Source organism: Aythya fuligula, chromosome 1, assembly GCF_009819795.1.
Source record: "Aythya fuligula isolate bAytFul2 chromosome 1, bAytFul2.pri, whole genome shotgun sequence".
Classification (NCBI taxonomy): Eukaryota; Metazoa; Chordata; class Aves; order Anseriformes; family Anatidae; genus Aythya; species Aythya fuligula.
The window spans coordinates 54,905,426-54,926,586 of NC_045559.1; the positions used below are offsets into that span (position 1 = coordinate 54,905,426).

General features: G+C 47.4%; 1 protein-coding gene across 1 annotated transcript; it reads right to left on the bottom strand.

The window, feature by feature from the left end:
* Positions 1-538: 538 nt before the first annotated feature.
* On the bottom strand, positions 539-17,943 carry CYTH4 (cytohesin 4). The gene is made up of 13 exons (XM_032200276.1): positions 17,871-17,943; positions 12,705-12,787; positions 10,302-10,399; positions 9,983-10,049; positions 7,517-7,635; positions 7,045-7,125; positions 6,312-6,424; positions 5,587-5,735; positions 3,571-3,682; positions 3,020-3,096; positions 2,571-2,642; positions 1,977-2,131; positions 539-1,656 (listed from the first exon to the last, which is right to left on the bottom strand). The coding sequence occupies exons 1-13, from the start codon at positions 17,887-17,889 to the stop codon at positions 1,584-1,586; spliced, it is 1,218 nt and encodes a 405-aa protein (XP_032056167.1). The 5' UTR covers positions 17,890-17,943; the 3' UTR covers positions 539-1,583.
* Positions 17,944-21,161: the final 3,218 nt, after the last annotated feature.

Consider the following 21,161-nt stretch of genomic DNA (forward strand, 5'->3'; position numbering starts at 1 on the left):
CGTTCCTTCTCCAGGGTGCGCGCGTGCTTCAACTCCGAGACACACTCCCTGCCTCCCGAAATTAATTCAACGTTCCTGTGGCTCGGGCAAAAATAACTGGAATGAATAATCAGGCGGTGCAGGCCCTGCTGCGGATTTCCTGGTGGATAGAGCCCTCTGCAGGAAGAGAAAAGGCAGAGACCTGAGCCCCGGTATTTACCAGGAGAGCCCTAAAATATAAGGGATAAAATAGCAGTAGCTTATCGAGGCCTTTAACCCCGCAAGTGTAATTTCCCGTAGCGGCTTTCTAGCACTTGCATCCATGGCATTCCCAGCTCGCAGAGTGTTTCCATTCCCCTTTTTCACCTTTCCTCCTGTCCCATTTATTTCTCCCAAGAGCTGCCCGCCTGTGCCAGCGCTCAGCCCTCCTGCATCTTGGGTGCACTGCAGAGCTGCGGCGGTGCTCGGGCTGCTTTGCTGCACACAGGAACACGACATGTCTTATCTCACATCCTCTGCTTTTATCATGAAAACGATCGCGCTGCCCTGAGGTTTCGGCTTGTTTCAGACACTTTTATTTCTTCACACAAGAGACAAAAGCACCAGGCGCCAGGTGAAACCAGTCTGTGAAGGTGGGAATGCCTCTGTGCGTGCTTGCCTCTGTGTGTGTGGTGCGTACGCACCTCTGATTTGTCATGCCTGCTGGCTGCAGACCTTTCAGATGCACGGTCTGGGCGTCTGGGGTGGTGCCAGGAAGCAAAGTTTGCTGAGAAGCCATCAGCCAGGAGGAGAGCTAGTGTTTGGGGTTCTTCCCTAGGGGGACCCGTGGTGGTCCCTGAGTATTAAAATAGAGAGACAAAGACCCAGAGCTGCTTCCCTGGCCCAGCAGCCTCTGTGCACTCAGTGCACACCTTATCTCCCCATCTAACAACAATTACTTCCTAAAACCTGTGTTTCAGCTGCAGAGCAGGGGCTTTCCAGGATTACAGCCCTCATGGCTATAAAAAGAGGCAAGGAGGGCTCTCTTCTGAACAGAGGGTTTCTTATCTTCCCTTGTCCTCTGATTTCATCCTGGAGTTCCTAACTATCAGTGACACCTTCACTATAACCACTGCATTTCTGTTCAAGGAAGAGAAACCAATGGAGCTTTTCTACTCTGCAACTGGCTGGACCATGCTTTGCTGGCCTGAGAGCACCCACATGGTTCCTCAGAAAAATAACCAGGCCTCATTTGATAGCTGGAGGGGTTGCCTGTGGGCTGGAGACGTGCTGGAGACATTCTCTTCTCCCCTCAAATCCTGTCCTTCATGCCTGGAGCTATACGGAAGAACCCAAAGGCTAGACACTGTGGAGCCTTTGTGTTATGACATGGGAAATGCTCTGCCCACAGCTCTGACAGTCCTCAGCGGGTTGCACCCAGTGCCTCTGCCTTCAGGTTGGAAAGGGAAGAAGCAAATCTGCAACGTTGTCCTGTCAGTCATCTTCCTACCATGTGGGAGGCAGAGGGAGCCAGTACTTCTGAATTTCTTCACTGGAAGTGCCCCGCATGAGAGGGAGGCTGCCCAACAAATACATTTTCCTGCTGCCAGTGACCAGGTCAGGGCTCAGTTTTTGTTGGCAATCTTCTTCTTTCGGGCGGAGACCAGATCATAGAAAGGATCCTGTGTTATGCTGGTCCTGGAAATAGGAGGAAATGAGAGCAACAGCAAGAGATTTAATGCTGGAGGATAGCTCAGACAACCTATCTGAACCTGTCCAGAGAGCTCATCAAAAAGTAGGACCAGAAATTTGCAAGTAGGGAAAAATTTAGCTATGGTTAGGTATTCTCCATAAGGGGGCCTCAAAACCGCTCAACATCAAGCAGTGGTTAGGCTGCAAATGTTTCTCCCCACTCTCTTTTTTTAGGCTGTATTCCCTGGTAGCCAAATAAATTGTGTGGCTGTTTGTCCCAGGGCTGGACAAAGACAGGCTCGGGCTTCCACTTCTGGTCTCCTCACCTTATTGCCTCAATCCACTCATCACGTTCTGCTGGTGTGGCTGCTGAGATCTTGTAGGACTGATGCTTGCCTTCAACCACCTTCCCATCTCCATCTGTTTTGCAGGCTTTGATCTTCTGCCCTTTGCAGTTGGGATTGAAGAGCTCGAAGCAGTTCTGTCAGACAGGGAACAAAATGGAATTGCAGGAGAGGACAAGGGGAAGCAAGGAAGCCTTGCTGCTTTCAGCCATGGGTGACAGGGTCAGAGAGCTTTCAAAAGGGATGAGAGCATCCTGTCTTTGAAATGCAATAGTCTCACTTTCCCTGCCCCAAGAATCCCCTTACGTTAGATCTCCAAACCATGCCTCTGAGGTAAACACATGCCTCCTATGAAGGGCTGGACACTAAAACAGCTTTCATGGAGAGGTGGAGTATCAACAGAGAAAAAAAAAAAGCCCCTTCCTGGGCACGTCCCCTATCCCCACAGCACTACCCACCTCCCCAGAGCCAGAGCATGCCCCCAGCCACCTTGGCCATCACCAGTGCGTGCACCCTCTCTTCCCACTGACCACCCGAGGGCCTGCCTTGGCAGAGTACCAAGCAGTGGAGACTTACTGGCTTTTTGGGGTCATCCACCTTCCGGACTGATAGGTTCTCCAGGGGGATAATGCCCAGAGGCTCTTTGTCCTGCAGGCAAGGAAACATGAATTAACACCCAACACGTTCCCCACATCTCTGCCACTATACACAGCCTCTCTGATTCCCCAGACATGTGTGTCTTTGTGGAGGTGACAAGAGCACAGTGTGCCTAGGAAGACCCCAGGTATTTATGCTATGGGGAGCTTAGTTAACAACAGATCATGGCAATAGCTTCAGTGTCCAGCCTTTCCCATCATCCAGTCCAGAGCAAACGAAACAGGGTGGGAGAGAAGGGAGGTTTGAGCTCAGTCTGGGAGCATGGGGTTGAAGGGCAGAGTTGCCCCCTACACTCTGCTCTTCCCTGGCCCCTCGGGAGCTTGTAACCACCCAGGACACCGTTTCCCAACCCAGAGTTAAGCCTTTACCGTGGTGTATTCAAAGTAGTACAGGCAGTTATCGGTCAGAATGAACCAGCGGCGCTTCCAGGTTTTCACACGTCCTCCTAAAGGCAGTGAGGTTCAAAAGCCATTAGTCCCACGCTTTTCCATCCTCCTCCCAACCCTGCTCTATACACACACACACACACAGAGGCAGCCTGTCCCAGCTCTCCCCGTAGATCAGCCCCAAGGGGGAAACCATGGTGCTCCCCACCGAGGTGATGCCATATGGAGGATACACATAACAAACAGGGAGCCAATTTTGCTGTGATGGGGCTGGGAAAGGGAAGGGATGAGGGATATCTTTCTGGGTCCACTTTTGGAGCAGAAAGACCCTGTAGGAGAGGGGCTGGGAGGAGAGAGCAGGCTCAGCAGCAGATTTCAACAGCAGGTGTCAGCCTCACCCTACCGCAGCAGTGGAAGGACAGTGGAGATGCTGGGTTTTGGGATGCTGAGTGGGCTCCTGAGGGAGATTTGTGATGGGAGGCACAAGGGCAGGGAACTCAGAGGAGCTACAGGAAGCCTGCCCCGTCCCTTACCTAGTTTCAGGAGCCATCCCTCGCGGCTAGGGTTGAAGAAAGTATGTGTCAGATCATTCCCATCATCTTCTGGTATGGAGAACGGCTCGTTCTTTATGCTCTCAAACAGATTCTGCCCCGGAGCATTGGAGGGAAGGAAAGAGAGAAAGAAAGAAAGACACACTTCTGACAAAGCTTGTACACAACCATCCCAGGCCCATCACTCTACACAGGGGCAGGTGGGTGAAGGGGGAGGAGAGTACTGGGGGACGGTGAGTAATGGGGATACAACAGCCCTCAATGTACACCTCAGAGGGCCTCAAAGGTGATTGCAAATTTTCTGCATCCTGTGTCAAAAAAAAAAAAAAAACCAACAACAAAAAACAAACAAACAAAAAACATAGACCCATTTTGGAAACTAGAAAACCGCGTACCTGTATCAAAAACAGGCTGCAGTGACTGACCTCAGCATGTCATGCGAGGACTGCTGTCGGTGGCAACGAGGTAATACTGAGGAAGTGTAGGGGTGGGAGGTGGGTGACACAGACTGCAGCCCCATTTGGGCTCTGGGTTGGTGGTGCACCATCCAATGATCAAATGCTCTGCCGAGAGCTTATATGCAGAGACCAACACGCATATCTGCGTGACCGCAAGGAGACATATTTCGCAGAACCATGGCATTTGGCATTGATGATTACACAAAATGTGACTTTCATAACAGCAGAATGACAGAGAGGCAGGTTGCTAGCTTTCAAAGGGTACAAAGATGTTGCTCACATCGTTGGCATTTGTCATCACTTATTACCCAAGTCATGAAAAAAATTAAAACTACAGCTCCCCCAGATTGCATGAAATAAATGACATCCTGGAGAAAAACCTAAAGCCTTTATCCCAAGGGGATGCTACTCAACAAATCTGAAGATGGGGTGTAGGCAGCCTCCCTGATGCAAAGCACAAGTTATTCCGCCCAGGTTGGCTGAGTGAAACCAGACAAATGTCATAAGCCTGCTGAGTTCCACCTTGCCTCAAAGGGCAGGTCCTGTGCCTGCACAGTCCCTGGAAACTGGTAGCTCCAGCTTTTCTAATAGGTGCTTCTCCTGTCTCTGTCTCCCCTTCCGCATCTTCATGCTCTGTGATCAGAAATGCTGTGGACTTGCTAAGAGCTTTATAGATGCTGGAAGAGACCCCGACACTCAGCTGGGGCTTGTTGGTGCTACTTGCATGAAGATATACCCTGCTGTGAGAGAATTCAGGCCCCGACTGGTGGGAATACTGGAGAAAGCTGCAGGTATTCATTTAGGTATGAACAAGGGGAAGGGATACATACTCTGGGCTACTTTAACGTTGCCACACAAGCACACATCCTCAAGAAACAGACAATTCCTAGGAAGCTAGGGCTTTCTAAGCTGGCTAAAGCAGATGGGTGTCCAGCTAGCTCTCAAAAAGGCGGGTGCCCCGTTCAGACAGCCCCAGACCTACACAGCACACAGACACCCGCTGCTCTGCCCCCGACTTCCTCCCACAGAGGTGGTGTTGCACTCCCGGGGCTGCTCACAGATGTCTTTTATAGGTTGTCTTTGTCTCGCACTCCCTGAGCACTTGCCCGCACACCACATGCACTGGGTGTATATTTAGGCCATCTCTTACACACTTGCTCTGTCTTTGTGTGTGTTTCTCTCAGTATGTCCTCCTCTGGCTCACAGTTACAATATCTGTTCCTCTCACACAGACACACTTAAAAACACAAACTTGCTTAAACCCATACTGCTATTCACTGAATGTCTCCAGCCCTGTCTCTTTTGTTCCATGTCCTCGCGAACAAGCATGTGTACAGCCTCTCTCCAAAGATGTTTCCATGTTTTCCAGATTTGTTTTTGTACCTATTGCCCTTTTTCCTTGAGCAGCCCTCCCCCTTACAGTGCAGAAGGTCAATAGACCTGCATTACACTGAGACCTCTGGACCTTTGATTCTCAGTGTACCCCAAGCCAGAGAGAAAACAGGACTGATGGAATATGGGAGGCCAGAGCGTTTCTTACCTTTAAGAGATCTTCTGGCAGGTCTGCTCCATTGTCAATGCCTCGGTTGATGGATACAAATCTTTCAAAGGGAGGTTTATCTTTCACATTGGGATTGTGCAGACTAGTGTTAAGCATGATGATAGAGAAGGAGAGTATATAACAGGTATCTGTCAATGAGAAAGGAAAAAGAGGACTGATGGCTTTTATCTTAGATGGCAAATCAATCCCCCCTCTAACAGGTAGCCTGGTTTCCTGTTTCTGGTGAACAGCCTCATCCCCTCAGCTGTAGGAGGAATAGAGAGGTTTCTCCTATGCTAGGAGAAGGACAGAGAGGGCTAGTGGAGAGCTGATCTATGATGGCAAGCTGGATAGATCTGTTCAGGTAACAGCTCTGCTAGCTGGAAAGTTTCTATAGACACGTCTGTATGTACTATCCTTGTTGTGATGAGGTGCACTTCACATGGGGCTGGGAGCACTCCCAAGCTGCGAGCACTTCTCAAGCCTAATCCCTGTTGGGATGGGATGGAGCACAGTAGCAAAATGAGGACTGAAGACCCTCAGCCTACCGAAAAGCTTCACAGGAACTGGTCTGCCTCCTTTAACTTAAGATAAGAGAATATGAAAGACGGCATCTACACTTCCAAGTGATGCTCTCTGTGCATTGTGAATGCACAGAATGAAGGCTCCTCTCTCTAGGAAACAGTGGATCTCAGCTTTACAAGCCTTCTTCTCCCCATACCTACCTGTGGACTGGAATACTCCTGGGTTACACTTGCAGTACCAGTTGGCAAAGGCCTCCATCATGCGATCAATCTTCTGTGCTTCCCCAGGCAGACGGAAGCTCCATAGGAACTGTCTGTCAGGAGTAGCATGTCAGAGGGTTAGATGGTCTGCAAGGGACTTTTATCCCTTCCCTCAGCCCATGAGACACCACAAAAATACAGGAAGGCATCCCATCACACCACAGAAACAACACAGCACAGGAAGAAGGAGATCTGTTTCTCTCTCTACATATTCCTTGGGTTCACCAGCCTTAAACTCCCTAAAAGGAGGAAGCTGAACTGAACATACTGTAAACATCCTTTTCCCTAGGGAGTGCTCTGCTAGCCTGTAAGAGAATGAGTTGCTCTAAGACAGAATTCCCTTTGTCACTGGCATAATGGACACTGTGGACTGATATATTTCCGGGTACAAAAAATAATAATCCCCCCATCCATTGAAGCTACAAATGACCCACCTCGCTTTACCCATCTTCTCTGTAAATGGCTAGAACCTTCTACAGGCCATGAAAGAGGTCTTCCAAGGAAAGTTATGTTAACACCTCACAGGGAAACAGGCTTAGAACCAACACACAAAGTAGGGCCTTGGGAAAGCCCCATCTCATCCCAGTGTGGCTTTCATCACCTTCCTGTGTGGTAAGACCCAGTGGGTGAGCAGGTTCCTGCTCCATCTGCTACGTCCTACATGTTCACTCACCTTAGCGCCTGCACCAGGTTGAGGTTGGCAAACTGGTGACATGCCACAAAAGCTTGGAGGATCTGAATGTTTGTGGGGTCCCTGGGAGAGGACAGAGGGAAAAGATTAGAAGAGAGCTTTGGCCTTGCTCAGTTTGGATGCCCCGTGGTGTGACGACATGCACCTGGCTCCCTCCCAGCTTCCCCATCCCCTCTACCCAACAAGGAGCCAAGATGCATGGGCACCAGTCTTGTCTGGGAAGACTGACTCCAGTACAGATGGAAGGACAGGTAGCCCATACAGCCAGCCTTAGCCACACTCCAAAGGACATCCTCCAAGGTGTCCTGCCCACCCAGCCCACTACGGTGTGAGATCACATTCAGTCTCAGCATCTGTCTGTGGTCTCCCAGGGGTCATCTAAAAGGATGGCTGAGAGGGGCCCAGGCAGGACATAGCCTCCAACGGGCCTCCTCATCTTGGCTGGGTAGCTCACCTCCCACCCAGGTAATCCCCAATGGCTGTCTTGTTCAGGCCTTCACCCTTGTGGAGGAATTTGGCAATCTCCTGCAGGTCTGAGGACAATAGCTGTTGCTCAATCAGGTACTGGATCCCCTGGGGGAGGAGAAGCAAGACAGCAAAGTCAAACAGATTTTTGGGCTGGCACAAAAGTAGGACTTCAATATCCTGATATCAGCCTTCACTAGTTTTGATGATTTTGTCTCCTCTGCTAGTCCCCAGCCCCTCCATGAGAGGCCATCTCCCCACCCTTATTCCATCCATCTTTGTCTACTGCAGTGGGTCAGTCTCACACCCAGCTCATCTATAGACTTGGAGAAATATTTCACTGAATGGGAAACTAAAGCAAACAAAAAAGGGCAGTGTAGGCCAAAAGTCCAAAGAGTCAGGTAGATTTAAGGCACTCAAAAGTGTTCATTTTAATATTTTCAATCAAAGTATCTTAGTGTTCTGTCCCTAATTGCCATTTTTTTTCCAAATTAACTTTAAAAAAAAAAAAAAAGTTTGCTTGAAAATAAGAAGACCTAATCAAAAATTTTATTTAAAGAAAAATGTGGGCTTGAGACTTTTTTTTTCTCTCCATAGTTTTCTTGTAGGCCACAGAACAGAAGTCTGTAATCTCTTAAGCTCCATCTTCGCAAACCAGTAAGGATGGATTGTGTTTTTTTAAAAAAACATACAGAGTCTGAGCTGGGCTGTGCAAACCAGCCAACATTCTATTTTAGAGAGAATTTCATGATTTTCAAAGTTACAGAAAGTTGAGGTTTGGTTCAGATTCATAACAGTATCTAAGAACACTGCAATTCTCCAGACCACACTGCAGCTCTCCTCACAAAATGCAATAAAGGAATGAAAATTGTTTTAGATCCATCAAAATGTTCTACTTCAACAGAATCAATTCACTTTGCCTTGTAATATATAAAAAAAAAAACTATTTCTATAATGCCCCAAAGAAAAAGCAGTTTCAAAAGAAGAAATTGAAATGTTTGGGAGATTTCTCCACACTATTTTCCTTTCTTTTTCCCCAGATGAAATTTCAGTTAGATCAATTTAATTTTGCAAATTATTGCAGTGACGGTGGAACTCCGTTTTCCAGAAGAAAATATTTCTCCCAGAAGATTTTGTTCAGCCATATTCCTGACGCTTACCTCCCCTAGACTCAGGAACTTGCCCTGAGTGCGTGGAGATAGGAACTCATTTCATCAGCATTGCCTGGATGAAATACAGCCTTGGCAGGAAGGGGCAAAGACAGTTCCCTGCATTGCAAGACTTATCAACCTAAAGTATGTAGAAAAGAGGGAGCAATAAACAGAGATCTGGGTGTGCTTATTCTAAATTAAAAACAATTTGGACACATAGTATAGGAGTTTGACCAGGCTGACCAGCATTGAACTAATAACACTAAAATGGTTTGGAGTCAGAATTAGTTTGGGCATTTCTGCACAGCATGGCACAGTGATATAGAGATGGACACCTCTGGGGCCTCAAACCAAGGTCAGACAGAAAGACAGAAAGGAAGCTTGCTCTCACGTGAGCTGGAAGTACCATTATCAGTCCTTTAAAACAGCTCCTGCTGGCAGAGGGGTGTCCAGGGATTGACATGCACTCCAGCTGCAGTGTGGGCTGGGGAAAGCATCTTGAGGGTCTCAGCAGAGAAGGAGGCATGTAAAGTTGACACTCAGACCAGCAGCTGTCCAAGCTGCTAGCTGTGGTTAGCTGCTGATGAGCGGTTGTTCAGTGCAGTTTGTGGTTTTCTTTACAGAGCTCAAAAACTGGCCCACCAGTGAGGTGGAAGGAAGACAAAACTGTCTTTCTCACATCTTCTCTACTTAGTAATGCTTTGTAGAGCTTTCTGCAGAGGGCTGAAGGCTGTGGGGTCTAGACCCCACTGGTGAGAGTCTCAGAAAGTGGAGGATTTAGACTCACTCAATGGTCCAACTAGCACTAATGAAACCAAAACTAATTCCAAACCAACAGAGGCAGGTTGGCCACTTCTGTTCTGAATGAAACAAGGAACCTGACACATTCTTAAAACTTCCCACCTTCTCCTTACCTCATCATCCTCCATCACATTACGGGCAATTCTTAGCCTTACACAAGGCAAGAAGAGCTGGGCTGAGGAATAGTTAGGTCTCTTGATACACTGACAATGTTAAACCATCCTCCCTTTATTTCTTTTAGCTTTGGTTTGCATCTGATAGGATGCCCTCTATGGGGAGTGCCCTACATGATGTGGGGAGGCAACACAGCTTGATCTTATCAAAATACTTTATTCAGGGATAGGAAGGAAGGTGCTACTGACTGGAGCCTTAGCAAGGTAGGAAACCAGCCCCACACTCTCTGGACATAGTTCCTTTGATATGGGCAGCTGCAAATGGACCAGCAGCCATGAGGACCTCTTCCTCACAGCTTTCTCCTCATAGCTGGAATGAGCAAATCCTACCTTTTCAGGGTCCATGTTGAATTTCTTCCGACCCAGGGACAGAAGTTTATCCCTCTGTGACAGTTTGCTGCAAACACAAAGAAGAAGGGAAGTCAAACTTAGAATACAGGTGTTTCACTTAGGACACTCACAAGACAACTCAGATATCTCAAGGTAAGATGTCTAATTGTCCAGAAAGAAAGAGAAATCTCAGAGGAGAATAGAATTCCTGTTATCATTCCTGTCCTTGTTGTGATCCAGATCCCATTGGTGCTTTTGTTTTCTCAACATCAAGAGGGAGACTTTATAAACAAAGGAATACCCATCTTGTTCCACTTGCCTGGTCTGCTCGCCAGCGTTATGGTCTGTCTCTTGCCTCTCCTCATTTTGGAAGCATTCAATCTCTGCAAACACTTGGGCGATCTGTTCCTTCAACTTCTGCAAAAGAAATATCAGGAGAGTGAAGGTGACTGAGGGAAAAGCAACAGATGTAAGGAGCATGTCTTACTTCTTCCCTCAGTTATAGGAATAGGCCAGGTCAGCTTGTCAGAACCAGGCAAGGATGTCTATGAAATATGCACAGCTTTGATGTGACCTTGCCCATCCAGAAGAGATTCCAGCTGAAAAAAAAATAATAATGGGATGGAGGGGCAGAGGGTATTCCCATGCCTGCTGTCATTCAGGGCTGGAAAATCAAGCTTAGCCAACATGGATCAGTCTGAGAACTCACCCCAGTGCTGACTTCAATTCTTCAAACAATATTTGATGTGACTCCTTACATCATGCACATTTACTTCTAGTTTTTGCTTTGCATAGCCTAATGACACATCCAGGATAGGGGAAGTGGAACCAGTAACTGGGAGGTCAGTGTGGACCAGAAATGGCCACGTTGTGAAACAGACTTTTTAATGCTTCTATCACTCAATACCAGTGAGCTGATACCTGTCTTGAGATGGAGAAAGAAAAGTGGAGGACAAAAAGAAGAGGAACCACTGCCAAATTTTAAGAGTCAGGTTGCAGAATCCAGTTTCCTTTAGGTTTGTGACAGGCCATAGCCTTCTTGGCTGGATATTCTGTGTTACCAAGGAAACCACGATCACGGCATCTCCTTGTTTCCCTTCTGTAATTTGGGTCCCCCTCAGAGCCACAGTGCATCACAGCTCTCTTCCAGGAATCACTCAAACTATTCTTTTTGCAAAGCAGAATAGACAAGGAAAGAAGGGTTGTTATATGACAAATTTTGCCTCAACTAGGAGTGAGGAGACAGTGGTGGTGTGCACCCAGCAGAGAAACTGAAGTTCTCCAATATCCTACGATTCAAAAGATCTTCTGGACTTCAGTTTTGCTCTGACCCTTCATTTTGTTTTGCTTTGTCAGTCTGCCAGAGCTGGGCGTGTTCCTTAATAAGCGTTAGATATTGCACAACTGTCACAAATACGTGATCTTAGCTCATGAATTTCAAATGATTATCACTGTTGTTATTTTCTTCTCTACTGTCTCTTGGCAGTGTAGCAGGCAAGATTACGCCCATCCTCTTTCCTCCTCTTTCTCCCCCACCAGACAACAAGCTCCCCTCCCCGGTCTTTTTGTTAAAGGGTATTGCTAAATAGATTCTGAAGAAATCCAGATGGGCAAAGATTTCTATTCCTAGGGACCTGTTCACCTGAGCTCATCTTTCTCCACTGGACAATGCACACTGGCTAATGGCTTCAGGATTTAGAATATGGGTCAGTGTAGCCTAGCATCTTTTCTCTGCCCACAGTGGGTAAAAAATGTAGTGTTCCTGCTCAAATATCATGCTTCCTACAGTGCCCATTGCCCATCCTGAAATCCAAAGAGATAAAAAACAAGCACAGGCAAACCACATGCACACATATTCATAGTCTGTTTTGCAAGAGGAGGCAAGACACCATTCTGATTTTGCAGCAGAAATGCTAAGTCTGGAAGCCTGCGAAGTGATAGGTAGTTTGGCTTAACCCTTTACTCTATTCAAAGAAATACTGCACTCATTCTCCAGGTATCCTGACATCTTCATGCTGTGCATGCAAACTCAGTGCAAGATGAGAGCACACATTCCATGGTGATGGAGGCAGAAGAGCAGCAGTTGCACAGCCCAATGCATGACTGTGATGTGGTATTACTGACTGATTTTGAATCTGTCACTTTCAGACTGTTTAGGAGTCAGTGGAGAAATGTTTAGGTCTGCTAAAAGAAAAGAAGAAAAGCAAATTCAACCATGGAAGTTTGTGTGGAAGGTTCTTCCATCACACCTGTCAAAAGAGACTGGGTCTTTCAAGGAAGACTTGTTAAAGGTCCATGAATGGAACAAAAGTTTGAAAAACACAGAGGGATACAGCAGGTAACTCAGACTATGTCATTATAAGGTAATCGATAATTTTAAATAATCATAAATGCTGAGCTAAATCTCTGCCAATATGACCTAGTAAAATCACACTAATTTCCTTAACCCTAAATATGCAATCCCAGTTCATCCCAAACATGTTAATGAACTGATCACTCTTTCTCAAAAAACTCATTATGGTAGCTGACAACAGTACCACAGGTTGGATGAATGCTGGTGATAAATATGTCAGGGCAGCCCGCAGCTCAGAATTCAGCTTGGATCATGCCAAAGCAAGTGCTCAGGAGCACTTCTTCATGACCTGAACTGTTATGTGTAGAGATTCCTTGGTGAAGAGTTTTGAGAAGGTTAGGCAGACAGGAGGAATAGGATGGTCCTTACCTTAATGTCCTCTAAGAGCTCCTCTCTGTGCTGCTTTATTGTCTCTATTTCAGCCTCTTCAGCCTCGTTCAGGTCAGATGACCCTGAAAGAGCAAACCGTTGCCTGTGAAAATAGTACTGAGGCCAACATAATCACAGGAAAAGCCATCTCAGTTTCTCAGTGCCTATCCTCTCCAAGGGTCATGTCACAGCAGCTCTGATTTCCATGCTCCAGCATCTATGTTCCCTGCTGTTGCAGCCACTGTGCCTGAGCTTTGCCTTGCAAAAGTTTCTCAGTCCAGAGCCAGCAGCACAGCCCCATACACCCCGCCTAGTAGCCAGCATCTCTGCTGGTAGACCTCTAACTCTCCAACAACCCACCCACGCAACCAGTTTTAGTCATTGCAAGCACAATGAAGAGGTCTTACCAAATGCTCTTTGGTGGTTTTTGTGTCAGTCACCCTTATGTACAAGGCCTTTTGGTTCAAGCAACCTGTGACCCAAATACTCCATCTAACTCCAAGCCTCCCATGAAGAGACACTTGCTTCATTGATTGATCCACCACAGCGAGAGACAAAAAATGGGTTGAGAAAGAGAATCAAGGTTTTTCAAGTCTGAGGGCAGGATCTGGGGAATGAAAGCCTTGCTGAAGAAGAAGCATCTGTGGGAGGCTGTTAATCTGCTTTCCTCCCCACTGTGGACTACAGACAATACAGAAATACGAACAGGCTTCCTTGCAATGTACAGGAAGTCAAACAGATAACAACAGAGCCCACAAAATGATTCATAAAAGACCTAGAAGAATTGGGGTGACAGTACTGCTGCTAAATATAATCCTGCTGAAGCACAGCCTCTCCAGCAAGGAGAAAGAGGAGGTGGCAGCGCAGAGAGGCAAAGCAGATGGTAAGCCCCAGGAAAATACAGGGGGCTCACACAAGGCTGAGGGCACTGGAGCTGCTGGGAGCTCACTGCAGAACTTGCAGCCAGAATCCTTGCTGCGTCTGAGCACTGAGAGTGAGAGATTCCCCAGCAAGTCAGGGCAACTTAATGGATGCCCTGCTCCACTGTTTCATAAGCCAAAATCCCCTGGGCCTCCTGTCTTCCTGGAAAAAGAGGAAGTGGAACCAGCTGCCTTGGAAATTCTCTTAGTGTGGCTCTCACATGCAAAACAACTGCTATAAATATGAGTAGGGAAAAAGGGGAAGGAACCAGCCAAGAGAGACAAAAGGAAAAGAGGACAAAGGCAGTCATCTTGGAGTCCATATCTTTCTTTCCTGCCGTGGACACAACAGCTCAGAATGACCTGCCTTGTGATCTTTCCCCCATCCTCCTGGCTGGTTGGGTTTCCATGAGCTAAATCACACAAAGGTGTGCTCTCACCTTTCTCAGGCTGCAGCCTCTCCCCATCCCTCCTGCAGCTGCTTTCAAGCATTGCATTCCCAGGGGAGAGGCTGCGGCACTGCTTGGGCAAGCAGACAGCATGAAACCAGGGGTGGCAAAGGCTCACGTCCCCTCCCAGCTCTGTGGGCAGCTCTCACGAAGAGCAGAAAGAAGCTGTCCGCTGCTGAGGATGGTCAAGAGAGGAGGAAAACCCGTGTCACTCGGTAGCTCGCAGCACAGCAGCGGCTTTGCTGCTCATCAGGCACGTCGCTGACTTCCCCTTGAACGCCAGTCCTGCCTGTGAGCAGTGCCTGGGTCTTTCAGTTTACTTTGGGTCTGGACTCTGCAGGAGATGAAGCCAGCCTCTCAGTCTCCTCAGCTTTATTTCCCTCACCCATGTAGGGTCCAGTAATTATGGAATTATTTGTCACATTCTTGCTCAGACACTTTGTCACGTATTTCTTTCCAATGAACCACTGCAGCAGGACTTACCTGAGGAACCTCTCCTTCCCCCACCACATGCACAAAGTCTGTGGTGTGGCTGGTTGCTTTGCTTCAGTTGTTCCCTGTCTGCTGAAGCAGCCCAAAGCATCTCAAAGAGACCTGAGGCTCCCAGAGGGCACTGTCTCACCCAAACGACCCCCACCGAGACCGTAAATAACTCTGTCCCCCTTCTTCCCGAACCTCTGAAAACCCCAAGGGATTTACCTGTCCGGTGTGTCAAAATGAGAACCGCGTGGGAAAGGCTGTGCGTGGGGAGGGTGGATGAGAAGAAGCATGTGAGTCACGAAGAAGGGGAGGGAATCAAGAGAGAAGACGGGGTGAAATAGGAAGGAAAACGATGCCTGGAGCAAAATTTGAGAGTGATTTACACAGAGTTGCACAGAGGGTGCTTGTAAGGTTTCCTAAACAGCTTAAGTCTCTGATTTCCTCAGAAAATAATTATGAGGTCAGCTCCTGCACGTTACTGTGCTTCCCTAACAGAAGGCCTAATGCTCTGCTGAAGGCTATTTTGAGGCTGTTCATCAACTGTACCATATGCATTGGGGTCTACAATTAGGGGAAGTGAATGCAAAAGGCTCATTTGGGGAACTGTCCACAGAAAGGCACAGAAAGCAGCAGAGGCAGCTGGGCAAGCAGCAGATGAGTGACTAGGAGCAGACTGCCTTGCCTCTCCTTCCTTCTCCACTTTCAGAATGAGCCACATCAGCAGGAGAGGGAGGCTCTGAGTCAACCACTGCCTGGCTTACTCCAGCCCCTTGCAATGGCACAGGGAATTCAGCCCTGCACCTTGGGGGCTGGGGAACGGCTTTCAGAGCTGTCAAAGCCCTCACGACCACCAAGTTCCACTTCCCTCTAGGGCTAGATCAGGACACAGATGAAGCATAGCCCTTGTCAGGCTTCTCTGCACAAGGGAAATTTCACACTGATGAAGAACACCCACAAGTTTCAGGGGAATGCTGCCACCATGAAGTCTGTAAGTCCACGCACAACACGCAAACAATGTCGATGCTGGTTGGCATCCTCTCCAGAGAGGATTTGAAGTTGCTGCTTGGAATTTGTTTTCAGAGAGCGAATGTTGAAAGGAATGCACATGAGCACGGCACTTGTGGGACTTACACCTCGAGGCTGAGGTCTTGAAGACCTGCCAGTTCTTCACAAATTGCCCAGGCTTGTATTCTTGGTGCTGTTTCTCAAAAAAGAGCACAGACTTCAATTCCTGTTGTGGAGATTTATGGCCTCAGCCTCCCCATCTGGAGGGCAGGTTGAAGTTACCCAAAAGTCTGGGTGACCAGCAAAGAGAAGAACAAAGAATTCATTTCCCATAGCCATGGGCTGTGCAGAGCTGCCCACGTGCTAAGCCTCCAGTCCCAGGCAAAAGTATATGAATGGAGAATGTGGTATTTAGAGAATAGTAGTGGGAAGTGAGCACCCAGGAGAGCTGGAAGGATGGACTGCAGAAACAGCAGCAGATGGTTATCAAGAATGACTGTGTCTGTAGCACCGTTACAGATCATCCATGTGCTACCCACCCACAGCAGAGGTTCAGCTGGCCCATTTGCATGGTAAGGCCCATAAGCACACTCCAAGTGTGGCTGCTGAAGGGTTTGGGAACACCTACCCACAGCAACACACAAGCAGAGCATCCTGGTGGGCACCTCCCGCGTGGGTGAGGCTGTCTGGTGGAAGAATTTCACCTCAATTCTTTATTTATTCACGTATTTATTTTTATTAATACAGCTTCTGTGTCATCTCCTGTGCAGACCACCACCTACACTGGTGCCAGGTCAGTAGCAGGAAGCTCTCCGGCTCCTCAGTCTGCTCCCACCCAATCTGTCTCCCTCTTGCAGCTACTCCACAGTTCTCCACCAGCTGCTACCAGAAGAAATTCAAAATGGACCTCACAGAGATAGAATTTGCACAGTCCAGGGGGGAGAAGTGTGAAGAAATGCAGAACCCCACTCCACTACTGCAGCATGCAAATTTAAGACAAATAGCTTGGTAATTCACACCTTGGGTGAATGACTGTGGCATCATCTGATCTGAGGGCCTCCGTTTCTGCAGAAAGCACACCCCAAAAGAAGAAGCAAAACATAAGGTATCCCACTTCTTCCTGCCTGGTTTATCTTACAGCAACTTTGTCCACCATGGCTTTCAGGTGGTGAGGGCCAGGTGACCCAAAGAGCTCTGCTTTCACTGACACAAATAGCCAGATGCTGGCAAGAGCTCTGCCAGAAATTGGTCCTACCAATTTCCCTGCCAAGCAAGCCTGGTACAGGGTTTGATCATGCTGTTTTTTTTTGTTTTTTTTTTTTTTTTGACTAAGGAGCTAAAAGGTGCAGAAGAGTTGTTCAAAGTGGGCACTGCTTTTTTTCCCCTTCATTCTCTGTTCCACTTCCTACACACAAGAGCTGGCTAGGACAGAGGGTCAGACACATCAGAGCCATTCCATGATGATCCCTTTTCTTCCTGTCCCTTGTTCAGCCTCTGTCCTTCCTGCTCTCAGACATACTGTCTCAGACATTCCTGCTCTCAGATGCATAGATCTTCAGGAGGAGGCTGAAAATGTTCAGTCCAGTAGTATCCCTTTCTCTGCTGAATCCCTACCACTTTATCCACCATCTGCCGAACTAGGAAATAAAACCCAAGATCTCTCTCAGTTCCTCAGATGTGGCTTACCTTCCCCACCCACACCTGCTTTTTTAGATTATTTCAGGACAAGGCAAGCCCACCTGCAGGTCACTTTCAGGTGTTAGAACCCGAATATAGTCACTAACCTTTGACAAACATAAGCAAGAGAGGCTACCAGTGCCAAAAGACCAGCGAGCTTGTTGCACTGGGACACCCAATTGCATGAGACACTCTGCAAATGCAAGCCAGCCTCTGCAGGCTGTAGGGAAACACCACAAAGGAGCTTGCAAGCCATGCCAAAGTTGCATGGAGAGAAGCCAAAGCTTATAGGTGCTCATCCCAAGTGTTGCATGAACCCTTGATATCCCCGAGTCAGCTCAGCTTAGGATCACCAGCACAGTAGGCACTCTGAGCACAAGAGACATTCGGGTCAGTGGGAACATTTCTCCAGATCTGGAAGGAGTTTCCTCACAAAAGAACAAGAAAAAGCAAAACCTGCTGCTCAAGGCTGCCAAGCAAGTAACTGTACCACCAGGGATCTTCCACCATCTCTTTCCTCCTGCCACCAGCAGCAGCATTCACTTTCACTGCTGGGATTTCACGGTGTGCTCTGCCCCGTCAAACTGGGTGCACAGCCCTCACAGAAAACAAGACAAAAGGTGGTCAAGGCTTACCAGCAGGAGAAAAGTCCATCCTGAAGAGCCCAACGTGTTTTCCACAAAGGTGTTGTTCCTCCTTGCCTTCTGCTTGCTCAGATGCTTCACAGAACTGAAACGACTTGGAGCCAGTGACCAAAATTGCAGCAGCTTTAGGGGGGGCGGGTTGCCCTCTGACTCCTCCCTTCCCCTCCTCGTCCATCCGACCACATCTCATGAGCTTGTATCAGTGAAGGAAGCTGTGTGTGCACATTGCTCTGACCTAGCAGAGGCTCCTTGGCTACTTCTGCAATGCAAATCCACAAATATGCAATGCAAATCCACCCCAGCAGCTTTTGGGGAGAACATCTGAGCCCACATTTGTGTTTGAAGGGACTGAAATGAGCAGTGACGGTACCTTGGGATTTTGTCTGGGATCCTCCAGCGAGAGAGGGGGATAAAAGGAAGTTCCTGATTCAGAAAACCCATCTGATTCAGGAAGTGGTTTCATTTTAAAGGAAAGATTCTTCCTGCATTAATTCTGCAGCGGGTTGTGGGTGGGTGAATGCTCCAGAACTGGAGGGTGGTTGATGGAGGCCGGGGAGAAGAGCGTCTTTTTCTTCTTTTCCCTCCCTCACCCCCCACTATGTGATGTGTACTGTAGGTCTTGCTCCTTTCTTCCACTAACAAACTGAACTGAGAAGGAAAGTCCTCTCTCAGGTTTAGTGATAATCCTGCTGATGGAAAAGCTGGGTTAAAATGTTTTTAGAGGGAACCTGTGGTTCTCTTCGTCGGTGAGACAGGAGAGATGCTCCATCCCCCCAGTCCCTCCCACACATACACGTACACACAGTTCCAGAAAGCTGTGATCCCCTCACTTCCCCTTGAGTTAGTTGTATTTGGTTTCCATGTACACTGTCATTCTTGCTTTCTGTGGTAGATCTCTGACACTGGCAATGTGGGGAAAAAAAAAAAAAAAAAAAAAAAAGGGGGGGAAGTGTGCAACAGAGCGCCGTGCCAGAGCCAGAAGAATTGATGAATAAATAGGTCAAGGTAAAAATTAAACCAGATGTAATGTCCAGGCAGGACTCTTGCTTCCTCTAGCAGGACTGAAGCTGTTGAGGGACAGCTCCTGTCCATGCATGAATATTTACCTCTGAAGGACTCACATCCTTAGCACCCACAGCTGTTGCTGTACTCACAGCAGGCCTTGAGCAGGACGGCAAAGGAAAAGTGCTCTAATGAACCTCCAAACAAAGGTAGAAGATATCCCAGCCTTGAAGGCATTGTGTCAAGAGGTGGCAGAAATTCAGGATGGCTCCACACAGGCAGCTGGAGGCGAAGCTACAAATAACCTGTGAGTGTTAGGAAGGGTTAGTGGCAAGCATTCACCACTTACTTTCCATGTTCAGGGTGAATAGTTTTAGAGAAGAATCTAGAAGCTAATTTGGGAGGGATAAAAGGAAGAAGAGAGAAAGCTTTATTATGCAAACTGATTTCAAATCATCATACCCACATCTGCCCTGACCATCAGCATGCACAACTTCTGGTCTTAATGTTTATCGGAAGCCTGCCTTTGGGTGACAGCTTGCCAAGAGCCCGCCCTTGAGATTTGTTATCTGTCTTGGGATTTTGGGCCACATCAAAAGAGAATTCACTAGCACACAGTTCGTGTAGTGGGGATGGATTCAGCATATCACCTCCAATACCATCATCATTGTTTTCCATTAAAAAAAAAAAAAAAAGATATTTCAGCAGATGTTTCAGCTGACATCAAGCAGACTTACCAGCTTAAGGCACTTCTTTGGAAGACCTGATTTGCCTGCCTGAAGGGTAGATTATATAGAGAGAGACAGCTTGATCAGAGCTGTTCCTATACGTGTGGCAGGTCAAACCACAAACACCCTGCAAACACTAAAATGTATGTCTCTGTACACTGCAGAAATACTCCTAGCCACTCCAACAGAGACCAATGCAAAGCCTGTACCCGTGTCTCTAATCCATATGTGCTTCATCTCTTAACTCCTTCATGCTTCTTTCTTCCTACATCTTCACCTGTCTCCTGTTTGCAATCCCTGACTGCCCTATTTTGGGACCTTACTAAATAATTCTGGGCTCCACAATACAAAAAGGTTGTTAAAGTACCCAGAAGAGTCCAGAGGAGGGCAACAAAGCTTGTAAAAGGGCTGGAAGACATGTTCTGTGAGGAAATGCTGAGGGCACTTGGTTTGTCTGGTTTCGAGAAGAGGAGGCTGAGAGGTGACCTCATTACCCTCTGCAACTTCCTAAAGAGGGAAAATGGAGAGGGAGGTACCCATCTCTTCTGGTCACCAACAACAGAACACAACAGAATGACATAAAGCTGCAGTGGGAGAGGTTCAGACTAGATATTAGGAAAAAAATATTTACCTTGCAGGTGATCAAATGCTAGAACAGGCTTCCTAGCAAGGTGGTTGATGCCCCATGCCTGACAGCGTTCAAGAGGCTTTTGGATAATGCCCTTAATACTTTTGGTTAGCCCTGAAGTGGTCAGGCAGTTGGACTTGGTAATCTTTGAAGGTTCCTTCCAATGGAACTATCCTATCCTATCCTATCCTATCCTATCCTATCCTATCCTATCCTATCCTATCCTATCCTATCCTATCCTATCCTATCCTATCCTATCAATTTAGTTCAATGCTGACCTCCACTATTTGCATTTGGCTAATTCTGGTAGTTTTATTTTTAACAGTGGTTGTCTTTGATACACTTTCACTTATATCAGCTAGAGGAGTCTGAATAGAGCATATACCATCATAAAACTGCATAATTTTATTCCACGTACTAATGAAACACCTGCAAGAGATGTTCCTAATGAGGGAGCACAAGAAGTGAGACAGGATCATGTAACTAAACTAAGCCTAGAGCATCTCCCATTCTTCCCAAAGTACAGGGTAATTATATCTCCCCCTCCATGCCCTTATTCCCTCACCCATTCACATGGCACACAAACCGATATGGTTCCAGGCTTACCCTGCAGCAAACATGCGGCTCTTCTCTTTAGGAATCCTAGACCCAAATGATAAGTTAACAAGCTTGAGCACACCAGACAGACAATATAGATTTGTGGTGAACGCAGGTAGTTAGTAACACTATTGCAGCCAGCAATGCATCTGGAAATGCCCTTAAGTATGTAACACATCTTCTGTGCTCATGGCAAGAAAATACCATGAAAGAGCTACAACACAAGTCTTTCATTATTTCAAGTGAAAAAAGAGTGGGCAGACAAAGGAAAAAACAAAGAGAGAAAGAGCGAGAGAGATGAAGAAGGGAGGAAGGAAGCAAGTAAGT